This window comes from Cebus imitator, unplaced genomic scaffold (genome assembly GCF_001604975.1).
Source record: "Cebus imitator isolate Cc_AM_T3 unplaced genomic scaffold, Cebus_imitator-1.0 Scaffold46, whole genome shotgun sequence".
Taxonomy (NCBI): Eukaryota; Metazoa; Chordata; class Mammalia; order Primates; family Cebidae; genus Cebus; species Cebus imitator.
The window spans coordinates 887,399-907,954 of NW_016107361.1; the positions used below are offsets into that span (position 1 = coordinate 887,399).

General features: G+C 40.7%; 2 protein-coding genes across 6 annotated transcripts in view; one reads left to right on the forward strand and one right to left on the reverse strand.

Moving 5' to 3' along the window:
• Window positions 1-1,280, forward strand: part of REEP5 (receptor accessory protein 5) — a 40,426-nt gene extending 39,146 nt beyond the window's left edge. Inside the window, exon 5 of the mRNA XM_017527182.2 lies at window positions 577-1,280. Coding sequence (XP_017382671.1) covers window positions 577-626 — 50 coding nt within the window. The 3' untranslated portion in view covers window positions 627-1,280. The remainder of the gene's footprint in view (window positions 1-576) is intronic.
• Window positions 1-18,666, reverse strand: part of SRP19 (signal recognition particle 19) — a 55,808-nt gene extending 37,142 nt beyond the window's left edge. For 2 of the 5 annotated variants that reach the window (XM_017527185.2, XM_037737975.1), the window contains exons 1-5: window positions 18,329-18,523; window positions 17,083-17,158; window positions 14,881-14,952; window positions 14,681-14,792; window positions 12,605-12,636 (exon numbers count right to left, since the gene is read on the reverse strand). In XM_017527185.2, the coding sequence (XP_017382674.1) occupies window positions 12,605-12,636; window positions 14,681-14,792; window positions 14,881-14,952; window positions 17,083-17,158; window positions 18,329-18,492 (456 nt within the window). In that variant the 5' untranslated portion in view covers window positions 18,493-18,523. The other 3 variants (XM_017527187.2, XM_017527186.2, XM_017527183.2) reach the window with 3 other exon arrangements.
• Window positions 18,667-20,556: the final 1,890 nt, after the last annotated feature.

Sequence of the window (20,556 nt, forward strand, 5' to 3'; positions counted from 1 at the left end):
TTTTTGAGACAGAGTCTCACTCTTTTGCCCAGGCTGAAGTGCAGTGGTGCAATCTGGGTTCACTGCAATATCCGCCTCCCGGGTTCAAGTGATTCTCCTGCCTCAGCCTCCCGAGTGGCTGGGACTACAGGTGCGAGCCACAATGCCCAGCTAATTTTTTGTATTTTTTAAAGTAGAGACAGGGTTTCACCATGTTAGCCAGGATGGTCTCTAACCCCTGACCTCAGGTGATCCACCTGCCTTGGCCTCCTGAAGTGCTGGGATTATAGGTGTGAGCCACTGCGCCCAGCCTGAATGTCTACTTCTTTTGATGCTTAAAGGAGGACAGATAGTTTAGGTGACACTGTCATAACAAGGGGCTAGGCTAGATGACCTTCAAGTATTTTGCTCATTAGGATTTGTGCTCTAAAAGAGTTACCTTCTCCATTTCCCGGAAACTCTCTTAGCCCGGACCACAAACCCCAACATGATCGCACCTGAACATGAGTCATCGAAGTTTTGTTATCTAATAGCTACAGTAGGCACAAAGCTTGCATTCCAAAGAGCTTTGATATATTTTTCTTTCACTCCTAACAGCCAAGAAAGCCACCGTGAATTTACTGGGTGAAGAAAAGAAGAGCACCTAAACCAGACTGGATGAAAACTTCCTGCCCTCTCTGTATCTTCCTACTAGAGCCTGACGTTATATTAGGAACTGTGGTATAATTATTTTAATAATGTTGCCTTGGAAACATTTTCGATATATTAAAGATTGGAATGTGTTGTAAGTTTCTTTGCTTACTTCAACTGTCTATATACATAGGGAGTATTTTAAACTTAATGCAGTGGGCAGTGTGCAAGTTTTTGGAAAATGTATTTTGCCTCTGGGTAGGAAAAATGTATGTTACTATCCTGCAGGAAATATAAACTTAAAATAAAATTATACACCCCATAGGCTGTGTACTTTACTGGGCTCTCCCTGCATGCATTTTCTCTGCAGTTACACTTAGAATAATCTTTATGTTTCTACTCCATGTAATGCACAATTTTATATAATTCTGAAATGTTTTTAAAGAAGTATTTGTGCACATGTACATACAGAAATGTTACTGTCTGACTACAACATGTATCATGCTCATGAGGAGGGAGCAGGGGAAGGGTGTATATGCCATTTATAACTTCTGTACAGTAAGACCACCTGCCAAAAGCTGGAGAAACCATTGTGCTGGTGTGGTCTACTAAATTTAGAAAATTAATATGTGATTAAGATGCAAATGAACAAAGTGAGAAATGAAATCTAATGGAGATTGGCTTGGTTGTTTCCCTAGTATGTGGCACATGAATACCAGGATAGCTTTATAAAATAGTCACTATAGTGATGAACAGGGAAATTTACACAAACATCAGTAATCTGTAACTCTCAATTCCCTGTAGAACTAGTAATACTGTCTTATCTGCTTATAAACTTTACATTTTTGCCTATTGTTAAGATGCTAAAATGGAAACCATTTCTGGTTTTATTTCAAAGTGGAGAAACATGTTGATTTAGTCTTCTTTCCCAATCTTCTTTTTTAAACCAGTTTAAGGAAATTCTGAAGACTTGCCTACCTCTAATTACATGTATTTTCTTGTTTATATCATTAGCAACAACATGCTAATGATGACACCTAGCTCTGAGAGCAATTCTGGGAGAATGAAAGGAAGTATAAGATAACCCATAATCTGCTTGGCAGTAGTTCAGTCATCTACCTTCAGTTTTCCTATGGCCTTAAAGGTCAAACACAAGAGGCTCCCCTAGTTTACAAGTCAGAGTCACTTATAGTCCATTTAAAGTCCTTCATCTATATTCTTTGTGTTGATAAACTGCACATGGCTACATAGTAAGTATTGTAACAATAAAGTTAAAATGGATGCCTCCATTGATCTGCCGAATCATTACAGAGAGCAATTTATCTGGACTAGAAAATCTGAGTTTTACACTATACTGTTAAGAGTCCTTTTGGGCCGGGCGCGGTGGCTCACGCCTGTAATCCCAGTACTTTGGGAGGCCGAGGCAGGTGGATCACGAGGTCAACAGATCGAGACCATCCTGGTCAACGTGGTGAAACCCCGTCTCTACTAAAAATACAAAAAAAAAAATCAGCTGGGCCTGGTGGCGTGTGCCTGTAATCCCAGTTACTCAGGAGGCTGAGGCAGGAGAATTGCCTGAACCCAGGACGCGGAGGTTGCGGTGAGCCGAGATCGCGCCATTGCACTCCAACCTGGGTAACAAGAGTGAAGCTCCGTCTCAAAAAAAAAAAAAAAAAGAGTCCTTTTGAATTAAAGTAGACTAAAACAAGTGTATAACCGAAATAACAAGATTAAATATCCAGCCAGTAAAGTATTTTTTAAGGCAAATAAAGATGATTAGCTTGTCTTGAGATAACAATCAGGTAAGATCATAATGATGTCTCATGATGTAAAAAATACTAAAGATGTCAGTACTACGGGACAGTATCACTCTAATAATATGGATCAGAGCATTTATTTTGGGGAGGAAAATGGTGATTATTGGCATTTTATTAAACCTAAAAAAAGCTTTGTAGAAAGCAAGCAAAATTGTTCTTGGAAGAAAATCAAGTTTTAGATTAAAAAAAAATTTTTTTTTAAGTATCTAAGAGTTTTTAAATCCTTCTCCCATAAATAAAAGTACAATTTTCTTGGTGGCAGAATGAAAATTAGCAACTTCTAGCACATAGTATATATAATCAGATTGTTAGCATAGAATATATTATCAGACAAGATGAGGAGGTATAAGTTACTATTGCTCATAATGACTTACAAGCTAAAATTAGTTTATATTAAAATAAATTCTGAATGCAATTTTTTGTTTGTTTCCTTGAGACCAAAATTTAAGTTAATTGTTGTTGGCAGTCTAAGTGTAAATGTTAATAGCAGAAGTTATGAATTAAGCAGTTCTGTCACCTGATTTCCCAAATGAAATACTGCCATGGCTAGAGTTTGAAAAAACTAATTGAGCCTGTGTCTGGCTAGAAAACAAGCATTTATTTGAATGTGAATACTGTTTCAAAGGTATATAGTTACAGAATTCCTACTAAACAGCTTAAATTCTTCAAGAAAGAATTCCTACAGCAGTTATTCCCTTACCTGAAGACTTCAATTTGGATCAACAACTGCTACTCTGGGGAAGAGTCTTCTACCCACAGCTGAAGAAAACGAGCACACCCTTCACATAAGTTATCACCTATCCTGGAGATGTGATACACTGAATGGAAATAGATGTAAATAAAATTCAGTTCTCATTTAACTGCAATATTTCATTTTATTTTGTGGGACTTTTTTCCTAACCCAGAATTATTTAAGCAAAGTTTTAAGTAAATACAGATAAATGAGCCATAAACACTGCTGTTTATTAACTCTATTCCTCACATGGCTTGTAGTTTTCCCCTGGTGGTTCCTGTCTACCAGAGGAAAAGACTTGCCCTAAAGAAAACATATCAACTAAAAAAGTTTCTACCAATAATTATCACTACATTGAAAGGAAACTTAATCCACTGCTTTTTACCTGCATATTGCATTACGCACGAAGTCTCCTATGAATTAAGACAATGTAATGCATGCATCTTGATGTAGTAAACTTTTTACATGTGCCTCCAAATTATGCTGTACTTTGTTTTCAGAAAAGATCAAGAAAAGGACTTGAGAATTTTGATAAAAATCCCTATTTCTGGCCTAACGGATCTGTAATCCCAGCACTTTGGGAGGCCACGGTGGGTGGAATGCTCGAGTACATGAGTTCAAGACTAGCCTGGGCCACATGGTGAGACCCCATTTCTACAAAAAATACAAAAAAAGCTGGGCATGGTGGAGCATGCCTGTAGTCCCCACTACTCAGGAGGGTGAGGTGGGAAGACTTGAGCCTGGGAGATCAAGGCTGCAGTGAGCCAGGATGGTGCTAGTGCACTCCAACCTGGGCGACAGGCCAGACCCTGTCTCAAAAAGAAAAAAAAATACAAAAACACACAAACCTACTTCTGAAGGTATGCGTTGGTCAGTACGGTCTCCTAGATCTGCTTTATGATGTCTGTATGTCTAGAATCATAGTGTTTAGAATAACACAGGTACAATTCAGATCTTTAGCCATCAAATATTATAGTTCTACATAGCATGGCTGAAGAGTAAACACATTTGAGAATGATATTAAAAGTTTTCCTGGCTCATTGCTAGAACACTAACTCTTAAAATCTTACAACACACACAACTAAGGAGTTTCCTTGGTTAGATCAATGCTTCCCAAAACTTTGATGTAGGCCGGGCACAGTGGCTCACGTCTGTAATTCCAGCACTTTGGGAGGCTAAGGCAGGTGGATCACCTGAGGCCAGGAGTTCAAGACCAGCATGGCCAACATGGTGAAACCCCTTCTCTACTAAATATAAAAAAATCAGCAGGGCGCGGTGGCGCATTCCTGTAATCCCAGCTACTCGGGAAGCTGAGGCAGGAGAATTGTTTGAACTTGCAAGGCAGAGTTTGCAGTGAGCTAAGATCGCACCATTGCACTCCAGCCTGGGCAACAAGAGCAAAACTCCGTCTCAAAAAAAAAAAATTTGGTGTGCATCAGAACTGATGGAAGACAGGTATGAAGAGGAGTGTTGTTAAAATAGATTGCTGGGCTCTATCCTCAAAGATTCTGATTCAGGAAGTCTGGGGTGGGGCAGACTGTTTTGCATTTTAAACAGCCCAGGCAATGTTGACTGTCCAGGAACTGCACTTTGAGATAAAACCGCTGGGTTAGGTAAATGCTATCTTTATATCTGAATAGACAGAGGTTTTCAGACCTCGCTGCACATTGGAATCATCTGAGGACCTTTTCAAAAATACTGATATCTGCCTCTACTAACAAAAGCACTGATTTAATTAGTCTACTATGGTACCCAGGTGCCAGTATGCTTTAAAAATTCTTTAGGTGATCCTAGTATGGAGCCAGGTTGAGAACCACTTGTAGGGACTACTAATGAGGGCAAGAATCCCAAAGTCTGGAGAGTTCGTCTTAGAGAGTAGTTCACCGGGTGTATCAGTTCCTATTGCTCCTACAACAAATCACAGCTGCTTAAAAACCGGGCAAATGTATATCATCTTACTGTTCTGGAGGTCAGACGTCCAAAATGAGTTGGCTGGACTGAATTCCTGTGGAGACTCCAGGAGAGAACACAATTTCTTGCCTTTTGCATCTTTCAGACCCTGCCTGCATTCCTTAGCTTGTGGCTCCCATTCCTCCGACCTCTGCTTCTGACAGCACAGCTATCTCTAATGCTGATTTTCCTGCCTCCCTCTTCTAAGGATCCTTGTGAAATGGGGCCCACCTGGATAGATAACACAGGAGACTCTCTTCAAGATTCTTAATCACATCTGCGAAGCTCCTTTGCCAGGTAAGGTTAACATATTTACAGGTTTAGGGGATTAGGATTTGGACATCTTTGTGGAAGGCATTATTCTGCCTTCCAGGCCTGGCTTCTTTGGGTATACAGTCACATCCAACATCAGAAAATCACTGCAAAGGGCAATCTTAATGTTGGGAGGGAGCTAAAATAAGCGGGAGGGGTAAAAAACTACCCTATTCCTGCCCAAGGACTAGTTTATCCTCTGGATTTTAAGAGACTGGAGTGGGAGACACAGGCAGAGTTGAGAGGTAACTGTATTAAAAACAGGATGGGATGACTAAACGCTGAGACAAATTTCCTCCACCTTGAATTCTCCCACTAGGATCCCAGAACCCTGACAAGCTGACTTTATCCACTTGGAATATGTTAAGGCTCCTCTCTGAAGAAGCTGACCACCTCTGTTGTCAGCGTACCAAAAGTTTCCCAGCCAGATTTCCTTTAATGAAGTTCACAGGGTGCACACCTTTTTTATGTGCTTAGAACTTTTTTTTTTTTTTTTTTTTGAGATGGAGTCTCTGTCACAGAGGCTGGAGTGCAGTGTTATGAACACAGCTCACTGTAGTCTCAAATTCCTGGGCTCCAGCAAGCCTCCTACTGCAGCCTCCCAAGTAGATGGGACTACAAGCACATACCACCACATCTGGCTAATTTTTTAATTTTTATTTTTGTATACATGGAGTCTTCCTTTGTTGGCCAGGCTGGTCTCGAACTCCTGGGCTCAAGTGATCCTCCTGCCTTGGTCTTCCAAAGTGCTGGGATTACAGGCATGAGCCACCATATCCAGACACTCTGAACTTTTGTGGTTTTTTGTTTTTTGAGACAGGGATTTATTCTGTCCAGGCTGGAGTACAGTTGCGTTACCACAACTCTCTGTAGCCTGAATCTCCTGGGCTCAAGCGATTCTCCTGCCTGATTTTCCAGAGTAGCTAGGACTACAGTGATGTGCCACCAGGCCCGTCTAATTGTTTACTTTTTGTAGACAGGGAGTCTCCCCATGTTGCCCAGGCTGGTCGTGAACTCTTAGGATCAAGTGATCTTCCTGCCTCAGCCTCCCAAAATGCTGGGATTACAGGTATGAGCCATGGCACCTGGGCAAGATCTCAACTTACAATCAATCTTTTGGTTCTTCCATCTTAAAAATCAGCAACCAAAACAAGGCTACCTAACATGACAGGGATCAAAATAAAAACAGAAGGAAAAAAAAGGAAGATGGAAACAATAAGACTATAAATATCACCTTCTGAGAAATAAATTACATCCATGAACTAAGAATAGAATGCTGGAAAAAACAAACATGCAGATGACAAAAGAACTTAAAGTAAAAAAGATAAAAAATTCAATAGGAAAGGTTAGAAAATAAAGCTGAGCAAATCTAAGAAGTAGAATATAAAGGCAAAAAAGAAAAAAAAAGATCAGAAAATCTAAGGACTAGCCCATCAGGTCTAATATTCAAATAAAGAGTTCCAAGAAAGGTCAGAAAGGGGAGAAAAATCATCAATGAAATTTTCAAAAAAAATTTCCAGAACTCAAAACACAAGTTCCCAGACTGAAAGCCCACTTAGCTGCCCAAAACAATGGGGGTGGGTGGGGAAGACCCACACAAGGCACATAACTGTGATATTTCAGAATACTGCAACCAGGATCATGATAATATATAAACTAGAATGGCTAGAACTTCCCTTCAGCTACAAGAGGTCAGAATACTAAGAAGCAATTCCCTTGAACCCCTCAAACAAAATGACTTCCAAAGCTAATTCTATATTCAGCCAAATAGTGTAAAGGCAGAATGATGACATTTTCAAATATTCGAGATCTAGGAACATTTTCCTCTCTTGCACTTTTCTCAGGAAGATCCTGAGAACGAGCTACACAAAACAAAGAGGTAACACAAAAAAGAGGAATACATGGGATACACAACAGAGGATCCCCAAAACAGCAAAGCAGTGGCTTCAGTCACTCCAAACAATGGTGTGGAGAACCCAGAGTGAAGCTGTGCACTATGTCTAAAGGGTAAGAGATCAGAGCCAGGCAAAGGACTCCATAAGAGATTTTAAAATGATGAGGCTAGGCACAATGGCTCATACCTAATCCTAGCACTTTGGGAGGCCATGGCAGGCGGATCACTTAAGGCCAGGAGTTTGATAGCAGCCTGGCAAACATGGTGAAACCTCATCTCTACTAAAAATACAAAACTTAGCAGGGCATGGTGGCACATGCCTGTAATCCCAGCTACTTGGGAGGCTGAGGCACAAGAATTGCTTAAGCCTTGGAAGCAGAGATTGCAAGAGCCAAGATTGCACCACTGTACTCCAGCCTGGGTGACAGAGTAAAAATCTGTCTCAAAGAATAAAATAATGGAATAAATAAATGATTTGATGTGAACTTTTTGAAAAGACATTTTGACAACTGATAGTTTGTGGATGAATTAGTGATATTTAGGAAATAAAGCAAATGAAAGAAAGAAAGTAACATTTAGTTCCAAAGAAGTCCAGAAAATTAGTTACTTGAACCCAGGAGGCAGAGAGGCTGCAGTGAGCCGAGATTGTGCCACTGCACTCCAGCTTGGGCAACAAGAGCGAGACTCCCTCTCAAAAAAAAAAAAAAAAGAAGAATCTTCTGGGGATCTCGTTAAACACATCTGAATTCTGGTCCTTCAACCATACTTTTAGTAACAAGTCCTACACGGCTGAGCTATAAACAGAATGTATAATGATGTAAACTCTGAATAGTGGTTAAATTATTAAATATATTGACAGGCTGGGAAGATGGGAAATATGCAAGTGTATGGTGGAGAAGGAAAGAAAACTAAATCCTCCTCTTTTCCAGAGAAGTTAATGCCTCAAACAGAAACACACTATTAAAGCTAGCTGGCTTTAAAAATCATATATAATTTTGATAACAACAGAGTCCTCTAAGAAGTGGGCAGAGGATGTGAACACAGTTCATAAATACAAAAAGCACTTCAACAGCTCCATACTCTACTGTCTCATTAAGAATCCTTTGTTAAGGTAGGTGTGGTGGCATACCCCTCTAGTCCTAGCCACTTGGGAGGCTTGCTTGAGCCCAGGAGTATGAGTACAGCCTGGGTGAGATCTCATCTCTAAAAACATTTTTTTTTGAGATGTTGTTTCACTCTGTCACCCAGGCTGGAGTACAATGGATCACTGCTACCTCCATTACCTGGGGTTCAAGTGATTCTCCTGCCTCAGCCTTCCGAGTAGCTGGGATTACAGGCAACCACTACCATGCCTGGCTAATTCTGTAGTTTTAGTACAGGCAGGGTTTCACCGTGTTGGCCAGGTTGGTCTTGAACTCCTGACCTCAAGTGATCTGCCCACCTCAGCCTCCCAAAGTGCTGGGATTACAGGTGTGAGCTACCACACCTGGCCTCTAAAAATTTTTTTAATTACAAATTTTTATACTCAGGAGGCTGAGATGGGAGGATGTTGAAGCTGCAGTGAGCTGTGATCATGCCACTGCACTTTAGTCTGTGAAAAAGAGAGCCCTGTCTCAAAAAAAAATTGTTTGGTTGTTTTAAAAAGATTACAGTTATCACTTAGCAATTGGCAAAAAAGAAGAGTTCACTGATTGCACCAATTGCAATAATGTAAAGAAACAGCAATATATTGTTACAGCAAAAGTTCTGAAATCTTAACTGTTTTATGTTGTAACAGAATACCACAGACTGGGTAACTTAAAAATGAATAGAAATTGGCCAGGCACAATGGCTCATGCCTGTAATCCCAGCACTCTGGGAGGCTGAGGCAGGTGGAACACGAGGTCAGGAGTTCAAGACCAGTCAAGAAGGTGAAACCCCACCTCTACTAACAACTACAAAAATTAGCCGGGCACAGTGGCAGGCACCTGTAATTCCAGCTACTTGGAAGGCCGAGGCAGGATAACTGCTTGAAGCTGTGTGGCGGAGGTTGCTGCGAGCCGAGATGGTGCCACTGCACTCCAGGCAACAGAGTGAGACTGTCTCAAAAAAAAAAAAAAAAAAAAAAAAAAAAAGAAATGTATTCGGCTCATGATTAGCAGCTGGGAAATCTAAGAGCATGACATCAGTATATGGCAAGGGTCTTTGTTGTTTTGTGATCCCATGGTGGAAAGTGAGAGGGCAAAGAGGGTATGCTCAGGAGAGCAAAAGAAAGATTTGGCTAAACTCCATTTTACAACAAACCCACTCCTGAGGTAGTAACATTAATCCATTCTTGAGGGTGGAACCCCCACAGCCCAATCACCTCCCAAAGTTCCACCTCTCAGTAATATCACAATGGCAATTAAATTTCAACAGACATTTTGGAGGGACATTCAAAACAGCACTGACAATCCTTATTGTCCCATAACTAAATCACTTCCAGATTTCAACCATCTTTCTGTTGGCAATTCTTTTAAGTTGGCTACCACAATATGCTTTATGCTTTTTTTTTTTTTGAGACAGCTCTCTTTGAAGTGAGTGCAGTAGCACGATCATAGCTCACTGCAGCCTTACCTCCAGGACTCAAGAATCTTCCCACCCTGGTCTCCCAAGTAGCTGGGACTATGGGCATGTGGCACCATGCCCAGCTAATTTTTTTTTTGTAGAGACAGGGTCTCACTATGCTGCCCATGTTGGCCTTGAGTTCCTGGACTCCAGTGATCCTCCTCCCTCAGCCTCCCCATGTGCCGGGATTACAGGTGTGAGTCACTGCACCTGGCCCAGTATGCATTCTCAACTACTGTCTTCCTTAGCTGCCTTGGCTGTCAGGACTGAAAAAGCTATATAGTCACCTCTCATCTGTGGTTTCAGTTACCTTGGTCCAAAAATAGGTGACTACAACACAATATTTTGAGTGAGGCTGACCACTACCACGTACTTTTTATTAAAGTAATTGTTATAATTTTTCTATTTTACTGTTAATCTGTTACTGTGTCCAATCTATAAACTTTATCATAGGTAAGTATTAGCCCATTCTCACACTGCTATGAAGAAATATCCAAAACTGGGCAATTTAAAGAAAACAGGTCTAATTAACTCACAGTTCCTCATTGCTGGGGAGGCCTCAGGAAACTTACAATCATGGTGGAAGGCAAAGGAGAAGCAGGCACCTTCTTCACAGCGTGGCAAGACGGGGCGAATGCAAGCAGGGGAAATGCCAGATGCTTATAAAACCATCAGATCTCATGAGATTCACTCACTATCACAAGAACAGCATGGTGGAAACCGCCCCATGATACAATTATCTCTACCTAGTCCCATTCTTTACATATAGGAATTTGGGGATTATAATTCAAGATGAGACTCTGGGTGGGGTCACAGCCAAACCATATCAGGTATACATGCATAAGCAAAAACAGTATATATATATAGAGTTCAGTACTATCTGCTGTTTCAGGGATCCACTTACTGTGTTCACTTTCTCAGCCTCTGCAGCTAGAGATGGACATATGTCATAGTTCTCAACAATGAAACTAAGTGAAATCCTGCTGGGAGGAATTCTGATAAATCTCTTGCTTTCCTTTTAAAATCTCTTGCTTTACCTTTCCTGGAGGAATTTTGAGAAATCTCATGCCTATGGTCTCAGCTACTTGGGAGGCTGAGGTGGGAGGCATGCTTGCCAGAAGTGGCTGGCACAGCTATCTTTTCTTTCTGCCTTGAACTCATGTAAATGTCAGCCCTTTTACAAGCATGAACAACAATCATAAAGGTGTTAGAAATATGCCATGGAGAGTGGAGTGGAAAAATACAAAAAAAGCATCACTGAGAGCTAAGCCAACAACTACAGCATCCTCACTTGGCTTTAACATATATGACAAAAACCTCCTGCTTAACTCCCTCAACGTTTTGTTACACAGCCAAACACACCCATTTTCTCAAAGAAGGCTGCTCTGAATTATGTTTTACACATAATTTCCCCAGTATTTATTTGTAAGTCAAACATATAAACTCTCACACTATAATGTTCACCCTAAAACAGAAATTGTTAAGAGTTATAAAAAAAAAAAAAATAAGTAAACTGGCCAGCTGGTTCACGCCTAATAATCTCAGCACTTTGAGAGGTCAAGGCAGGAGGATCACTTGAGCTTGGGAGTTCGAGACCCTGTCTCAATTTAAATAAATTAAATAAATACAAATCAATCTCCACAATTCTGGGTTTGCTTATTTTACAATCAATAGGATTAACTGTGAGCAATAAAAATGTAAAGAAAATGTAATTTACTGAAAATATGAGGTAGCTTGCAGAACTTAAGGGAAAGCTAAACCAGGCCTCAGGAAGAACAGGAATCAGGAGAGCTCAAAATCACCACTTTCAGAAACTGCTCTGAAATAAATTCAGGAGCACCAATCGAATTTAGTTTCTTGAAGCAAAGTGTACCTCAAGGTGCTAAAGCACAGTTAATTTTAGAACTCCCATGAAAATCATGTTCTTCAACCTACAAAATAAGCGAATTTAAAGCTTAAAATCTAGGACTTTCCATATCAAAAAACTAACAATTGAACAATTTGTTTACAATAACAGATTAAAATATGATCTACAGACTGTTTACAGACTCCCCTGTCCCCTACCCACAAGAGGATCTACCACTTTCTTCTAATTTTAGGCTCACAGGGTGGAAACTTTCACTACCTATTTTATTCTTAAATACCTCCTCCTCTCCTAGCATTAGTTCATAAGCAAAAGCTGTAAAAGTCAGTTTCAAATTTTATTTTATTCACTTAAAAGGTGGACAAAAATGTTTATTTCAAATCTAATTGAAATTCATCTGAAACAAGTAACTTATTTCAAGTAACTTATTGTACAGTCCATTGTCCATTTAAAAATATTCTTTCTTCCAAAAAAAACTGCACTGAAAGACAAAAAAAAAATTATTTTATAGTGCATAAAAGCGAGATGCAAACTTCTGATGTGAATTTGTTTCAATGTCAACTCCGATGATAAAGATGAGAGGCACAAGGGTTCACAGTTCAGTTAAATGATGCAAACAAAAAGCTCTGGTTTCCTCTGATACAAATTAGAAGCCTCCATTCATACCTCTTACAGTAGTACCACATACTTGATGTTGATACTAGGTTACTTCTTTTTCTTTCCTTTCCCTTTTTTACTTCCCTCTCCTTGTTGAAGACTTGGGTCACCACCTCCTGTTTTTTGTGTCCTTGTTTTTAGTTTAGGTATCATTTCTGCTGCATACAACATTACTGACTTACCTAGGAACCAGAAGTTAGGCTTAGTGTATAATCTGAGAAATAATACATAAAAAGTCATTAACTTGAATATCACAAAGAAACTATCACATCAAGAAAATGGAAAAATTAAAAATCAAATGATGGTGAAGACACTCACTGGCTCAAGTGTGGGGAAATTTACTGAGAGTGAGAATAATGCTGAAAATATTTAAATGAATAAAATCAAAAGGCAAAACACTAAGTGTGAAACAAAAATTCTGGTCTTGGTCCTAGTAATTAGCTTAAAGATCTAAGGAGTATATATCTAAATATATCTCAGATAGGAAAGAGAGTCAGAATATCATTGTATCTTAAGACACTGAAACACAGCGTTTTCTGAGTCTTACAACAAAAAACAGTATCAAGTTACAAGAGATCTGATAGGTAAGATCAGATGATCTACCCTTACAGGCATCCCTGCTCTGCATACCCACAACCAGCTACCTTCACCCCAAGAGACCAAGCTCCTCAGCTCTGCTTTCTTTTTACTATCTTACTCACTTGGATCTTAGTGGAAATAGGAAGTGACATTTTTTCACTACAATTTCTATCCCTATTTTATTTACTAGTTAATTAAAAATTTTTGTTTGTTTTTGGTCTTTTGAGATATAGTATAGGAAAATGTTGAAGAGGAAAAAAAAATATCAGAATATACTATCTGTCACTCCTTAATCACAACCTGAAGCACCTAGCAATACCTACCAATCCTGACGGGTTTTTGTATACAAAAAACAATCTACTTTAGGCTAAGCCCAGTGCCTCATGTCTGTAATCTCAGAACTTTGGGAGGCTGAGGCAGGAGGATCACTTGTATCCAGGAATTCGAGACTGGCCTAGGAAACATAGCAAAACCCCATCTCTAGAAAAAAATGAAAAATTAGGCAGGTGTGGTGGCATGCACCTGTATTCCCAGCTACTTGGGAAGCTGAGGTGGGAGTGTTGCTTGTTGCTTGAGTCCAGGAGGTCAAGACTGCAATGTGCCATAATTGTACCACTGCACTCAACCTGGATGACAGAGTAAGACACTGTCTTTTAAAAAAAAAAAAAAAGTTTAAATATGCTGGCTGGGCATGGTGGCTCATGCCTGTGATCTCGGCATTTTGGGATCTCCCCAAAGTGGGAGATTGCTTGAGGCCAGGAGTTTGAGACTAGCCTGGGCAACACAGTGAGACCCTTGTCTATTTAAAAAAAAAAAAAAAAAATCAAACAAAGTTGTCAGTTTGACAATTTCATTGTTTTTAAGTAAATTTAATGGAAGAGTTTAATTAAACTGAGGGGGGTTATTAAACTGAAACAAAAAAATGAATAGCTCTGTTTTAAAAAATTAAAATTTTCAGAGATAAAAATTCAGAAAAATAAATAACATGAAAACAAAGACTTCTTAATACTCAGAACCAACATTCTGTTATATTGATTTCTAGTTTTGTCTTGTTATTGTTTTTCATGAAATGAAACATTAGAGATGATGAAATAATCTTCTATGGTCATCAATCCCTGTGTCTCTACTTTCTATTTCACTGGCCATTAAGTGACTACTGTCTTAAGAGTTGGTGTTTCCTTATAGATCATTTCAAAAAAAGAACCGAAAAGCAACATTATATATGCATCTATCAATAAATAGTACTATTTTGTATTTAAATTTACATAAGTGGTTCCACACTATGCATATCTCTTGCTTTTTTCAGTCAATATTGCTTTTTAGATTTATTAATAGAATAATTAGATATTAAACCTCTAGGATCTGAAATAGCATTTAACATCCCATGATTTAATAATTTTATATTCTTAATCTGGGAGCAATGACAGACTCCTAAAGGTTTATAAATATTCACACAATTTTTTTGAAAAATGTTTAGTAGGTCTCATTACATTTTCAAAGAGGTCTTTCACCTCAAAGAAATTAGAACTACTGCTTACCTCTCTCCATGAGAAGTAGTCCTGTCTTTTAAATTATTCTTTAGAAAGCAAATTCTGATTTTCACCTTTCAGTTTTAGAAATTTGTGTTGTGTAGGAGAAACCTATCCCTGAATCCTCCTGATTCACTTAAAAAAGCTTACGTGATGGAAACTGTACAAGGCAGAGGCTGCCATCTTCCTGTTTGAGCTGGACCCGGACTCTGCCTCTGTATTGGACATCACGATTCCATTCTCTAGAGTACATTTTATTTTTCTAACATAAAACAAAAGAAAAACAGGGCTTAAGCAAGTTATTACATCAATTAGATGAGTATGGAAAATAATAAAGAACCATGTCATACCTCAAGAAATACGTTAAGTCCAACTGCTGAACATACATCTTGAATCTCTGTAGCTGTAGGATTTTCAACAGCCTGAACAGTTAAAAACATATACACTAAATATATTTGCTTTAAGTGAACACTGCCATAAAGGGTTGGGTAAATAATTTCAAATACTATAATCAAACAAGTACCAAAACTCTAGGTGTCCTTTTTCCCTAGGTACAGATGCTTCCACTGCAATTTTAAAAATTCCTAGGAATAACACTAATACATGCCTGTGTGTCCATCCCCCCTCCAACAGAACATAATCTTCTAAGGGCAAGGACTTTGTTTTGTTAACCAGTGTATTCCCCTGTACCTAGCATGGTACTTTGAACATAGTAGGTGGTCACCGATTATTCACTGCTTAAACAATTACACATATAAACACTTTAGAAAACCGTCCGCTAGTATCTACTAAAGCTGAATATATGCATTCCTTATGGCCCGGCAATTCCATTCCCAGATGTGTTCTACAAAAAAGCAAAAATACGTTCACTAAAAGACAACTATTTATAATAGCTTCAAACTATTAATAGAAATAATCCAATTTTTCATCCCGAATAGAAAGGGCCAGGTGTGGTGGCTCACACCTATAATCCCAGCACTTTGGGAGCCAAGTCAGGAAGACTGCTCAGCTCAGGAGTCTGAGACCACCCTGGGCAACATGGAAAAAAAAAAGAAAAAAATAGCCACATGGTGGCATGTGCCTGTAGTCCCAGCTACTCAGAAGGCTGAGGTTGGAGGATGGCTTGAGTCTGGGAGGTAGAGGCTTCAGTGAGCTGAGACTATACTGGTGCACTCCGGCCTCGGTGACAGAGCCAGATCTGTCTCTTAAAAAGAAAAAGGAGGTAGAAAAGACTTTGGTGTATGCACACAATGCAATACTAGAGCAAACAGGGCAGTAGTTTCCAACAGGGAAATTCTGTCCTCAGCCTCCCTACCCCTGCCCACACGCAAAAGACACCTGGCAATGCCTGAAGACATTGCTGATGGTCACAACTAGGGGATGGGAGGGTGGAGGGGGACAATCTGTCATCTAGTGGGTAGAGGCCAGGGATATTGCTGAACATCTTAAAATACACATAACAACCCCCCTAAAACAATTATCTGGCTCAAACTGGCAATGGTGCTATTGACAAACCCTGTCACGGAGCAATAAAAATTCAACTATATTCAAATATGTGGATAAATCTCATAAGCTTAAAGTTCAGTGAAAAAAAGATACAAAAGTACATAGTGTGTAATTCCATTTATAGAAAATTCAAAAATAGCAAAAGTAATCTATGGTGTTGAAGTCATGACAGTGGCTATCCTGGTATTTTTGAGCATATGCGTAGGCGACAGTGATTGGTAGGGAACATAAAGGAATCTTCCTGGATGCTTGCAATGTTTTCTTTTTTGAGTGCTTGTTATCACTCAGATGTACTCATCATGTGAGAATTCATTGCATCAAACCTAGGTGCCTTAAATCTGTCATATTACAAAATACAAATGACTCTTTAATAAAACACATCAGGGCTGAACTTTTTGCAAGTCTTTCTCACATATTTAAAAAAATCTCAACTACATGCTGAACATTATTAATGTATCGTACAATGTCATAATTTTGATTTTCTGTACCAAGGGGAACATTGTCATAAACTTTTTTTTAAAAAAAACGTGAATTGGGAGGCCAAGGTGGGCAGATCACAACGTCAGGAGATCGAGACCATGGTGGCCAACATGGTGAAACTCGTCTCCACTAAAATACAAAAAATTAGCCAGGCATGGTGGTGCACGCCTATAGTCCCAGCTACTCGGGAGGCTGAGGCAGGGGAACTGCCTGAACCAGGAAGCCGAAGATTGCAGTGAGCAGAGATCATGCCACTACACTCTAGCCTCGTGACAGAGCAAGACTCTGTCTATTCAAACAAAATACAAAACAAAACAAAACAAAATCATGTAAACTCTACAGACTCTCTATATACTTATTTACAAGCATAGGCTCATTAGGAGCCATTAAAAAAAAATCCCCTCAGCTATAAATTAATGCCTTTCTGGTTTCACCAAGGAATGCAGCCCAATTCTTGGTTTTTCTCCTCAAGCCCTAAATAAATGCAGTGAAGAGAAGCCCCTGAGGCTCTAACAAGATGACATCCCCCATTTCCTTGAGGACCAAGGTGCCAGCCACCTGCTTACCTTACTTATGGGGATTCGCCTTCCCTCTGCAATGGTCTTCTTATTATTTAAATAAGCAGGATAGATACAAATAAACCTGCCATAGACAAGAGCACAACTGGTATCACTAGAGCAGTATGAGGCAGGAGAACAGGGCCGGGAGGCAGAGAACCGAAGGCCAATTCATGCTGACTAGATATCAGATGGCTACTCTCTTTTCAACCGTCTTTTTTCTGAATGGCAGTTAAAAAATCGGAGTACCTCGGGTCCCCTCCAGCAACCAATCAGACGGGTCGGCCTACTCTTCATTCTGACTGATCCCCTCCCGCAACCAATTAGACTGGCACTGGCCAATGGGAAACCTCCAGAGAGTATTTAAACCCCCCAAAATTTCGTAACCTGCAAATATTCCATAACCAACAGCTGTTGGATAGCTTGCTGGAGCCAGCTCCCACTCTGTGGAGTGTACTTTTGTTTAAAATAAATCTGCTTTCACTGCCTTGTGTGTTCTGCTCAATTCTTTATTCAAAACGCCAAGAACATGGACAACTACGCTCAACGAATAACAAGTATTTTCAAAAATATACTCATTGGCCAAGCACGGTGGCTCACGCCTGTAATCCCAGCACTTTGGGAGGCTGAGGCGGGCGGATCACAAGGTCAGGAGATGGAGAACATCCTAGCCAAGATGGTGAAACCTCGTCTCTACGAAAAATATAAAAATTAGCTGGGCCTGGTGGTGCGTGCCTGTAATCCCAGCTACTCAGGAAGCTGAGGCAGGAGAATCGCTTGAACCCGGGAGTCGGATGTTGCAGTGAGCACATCCGACTAGATGTGCACCGCTGCACTCCAGCCTGGCGACATAGCGAAACTGTGTCTCAATAATAATAATAATAATAATATTTATTGTTTCAGTCCATGATAGTCCTTGTCATCATTGCTGGTACACCTATGCTATTATTTGCTTAATGCTTTTTCGTTGAATTACCTTTCTTTTTCTTACCTTACTTAAACTTTATCCACTACGTTAGATGGAAAAGAACAACACGAACAGAAACAAAACTTGTTAACTGTTACACTGGACAGAGAAGTCTGTCAAAAATTCCTGAGAATGGGGCCAGCCCTCTTATTTAAAAAATAGTGTCCAAGGTATTAAAACCTTAAAAATTCACAAACGAGACTTTCAGAGCTCAACAATAAGATACATCATGTCCACGTAGCACCCAAAATACTTGTGTCGCATAAAGGTAAACACCAGGTTACCTACGGTCGGAATTTCAGAAGCCCTGCCAAGAGCCTGGTGGCTGTTGCAGGATTCTCGGAAAAACGAGCCGCCTGGGAGAGGCGCGGAGCCCGTCCATGCCAAGCTGGATCGGCTAGGCCATTCACGATGCCGCGAGGCGGAGAAGGGAAGCGCAGCACCCGCGGCATCACAGCAAGCCCATTCCTTTCTCAGGACCCACCTCCCCAGGACTCACCTGTCCTGGTCCGCCGGGGAGCGCGCAGCAGCACAAGCCATCTTCACAAAACTCTGAACAGCGACAACCCAGGACAGCTCTGAGTTTCCCAGAGAGTGCGATATTCCGCCGGAAGTCCTGCCCACCAAATGGTTCCGCGTCCGCGAGTTCTCACCTCCTGTTTGTTGCGGCACCTGTCGCTCGGCAGCGGGATCGCTAGTCTACGACGTGGCGTGACTACTTCCCCTCTCGCGAGAGGATCAAGGAAGCTTCTCACCCCTTTCCCAAATCTCGGTGGGTAGCGCATGTCGGACGCATACATGGCCACTAAAAACGGGTTAACTTCGACCCTTCCTCATTTCCACTTTCTCAGCGAGTATGGGTGGTACTAGCTGTTTAGGGGCGAGACTGTGCACCGAGGAGTTTCTGTGTGGTTCAGGGTGCAAATATACATACAGCAAGCAAGGAAATGCTCCTTATGTTTCATTTGTAGCTGTTCCTGGGCCCTAGAGTTTGCTTTCAATTTGGCAAAATGGATTTTTATAGTGGTAGAACTAGCGAAGCTAAAGACATTTATGTATGTATTAAGTTAAAGACAGTATGCTGTGTAAGTGTTAGAAACTTAACTATTCACCTTTTAGGCTGGGCACCGTGGCTCACGCCTGTAATCCCAGCATTTTGGGAGGCCAAGGCAGGCACATCACGAGGTCAGGAGTTGAGACCAGCCTGGCAAACATAGTAAAACCCCATCTCTACTAAAAATACTAAAATTAGCCGGGCGTGGTGACTCACGCCTGTAATCCCAGCACTTTGGGAGGCCGAGGCAGGCGGATCACCTGAGGACAGGAGTTCAAGACAAGCCTGGCCAACATGGCAAATCCCTGTCTCTACTAAAAAACGCAAAAATTAGCTGGGCGTGGTGGGATGCGCCTGTTTCCCTGTTACTCAGGAGGCTGAGGCAGGAAAATCGCTTGAACCTGGGAGGTGGAGGTTGCGGTGAGCCAAGATCCTACCACTGCACTTCAGCCTGGGCAACAGAGTGGGACTCAGTGTCAAACAAACAACGACAAAAAAAACCATCTGAAGAATACCATGTGCCATTACTACAGGCAAACTTGATTATTGCCCTTTGCTTTGTTGCTCTGAGCAGATAGTGCCTTTTTACAAATGGAAGGGTTTTTGCAAATCGGCTTGGAGGAAGTCTCTTGGCGCCATTTTTCCAGCAGTATATGCTTTGTGTCATATTTTGGTAATTCTTGCAATATTTCAAACCTTTTCATTATTTCTGTTATGGTGATCTGTAATCAGTGATGTTTGCTGTTACTATTGTAGTAGTTTTGGGGTGCCATGAACCGTGCCCAGATAAGATGGGGAACTTATTGGATAAATGTTGCATATGTTTTGACTGTTCGACCAACTGGCCATTTCCCATCTCTCCCTCTCCTGGAGCCTCTATTCCCCAAGACACAACAGTGTTGAAATGAGGCCAATTAATAACCCTACAATGGCCTCTAAATGTTCAAGTGAAAGGAAAGTCACATGTCTCACTTTCTTTTTTTTTTTTTTTGAGACGGAGTTTCGCTCTTGTTACCCAGGCTGGAGTGCAATGGCGCTATCTCGGCTCACCGCAACCTCCGCTTCCTGGGCTCAGGCAATTCTCCTGCCTCAGCCTCCTGAGTAGCTGGGATTACAGGCACGCGCCACCATGCCCAGCTGATTTTTTGTATTTTTAGTAGAGACGGGGTTTCACCATGTTGACCAGGATGGTCTCGATCTCTTGACCTCGTGATCCACCCGCCTCGGCCTCCCAAAGTGCTGGGATTACAGGCGTGAGCCACCGCGCCCGGCCACATGTCTCACTTTCAGTCAAAAGCTGGAAATGATTAAGCTTAGTGCGGAAAGCATGTGTTAGCCATGATAGGCTGAAAGCTAGGTCTCTTGGCATCTTAACAGTTAGCCAAGTTGTAAATACAAAGACAAAATTCTTGAAGGAAATTAAAAGGAACTTACTTCAATAAACACACAAATGATCAGAAAG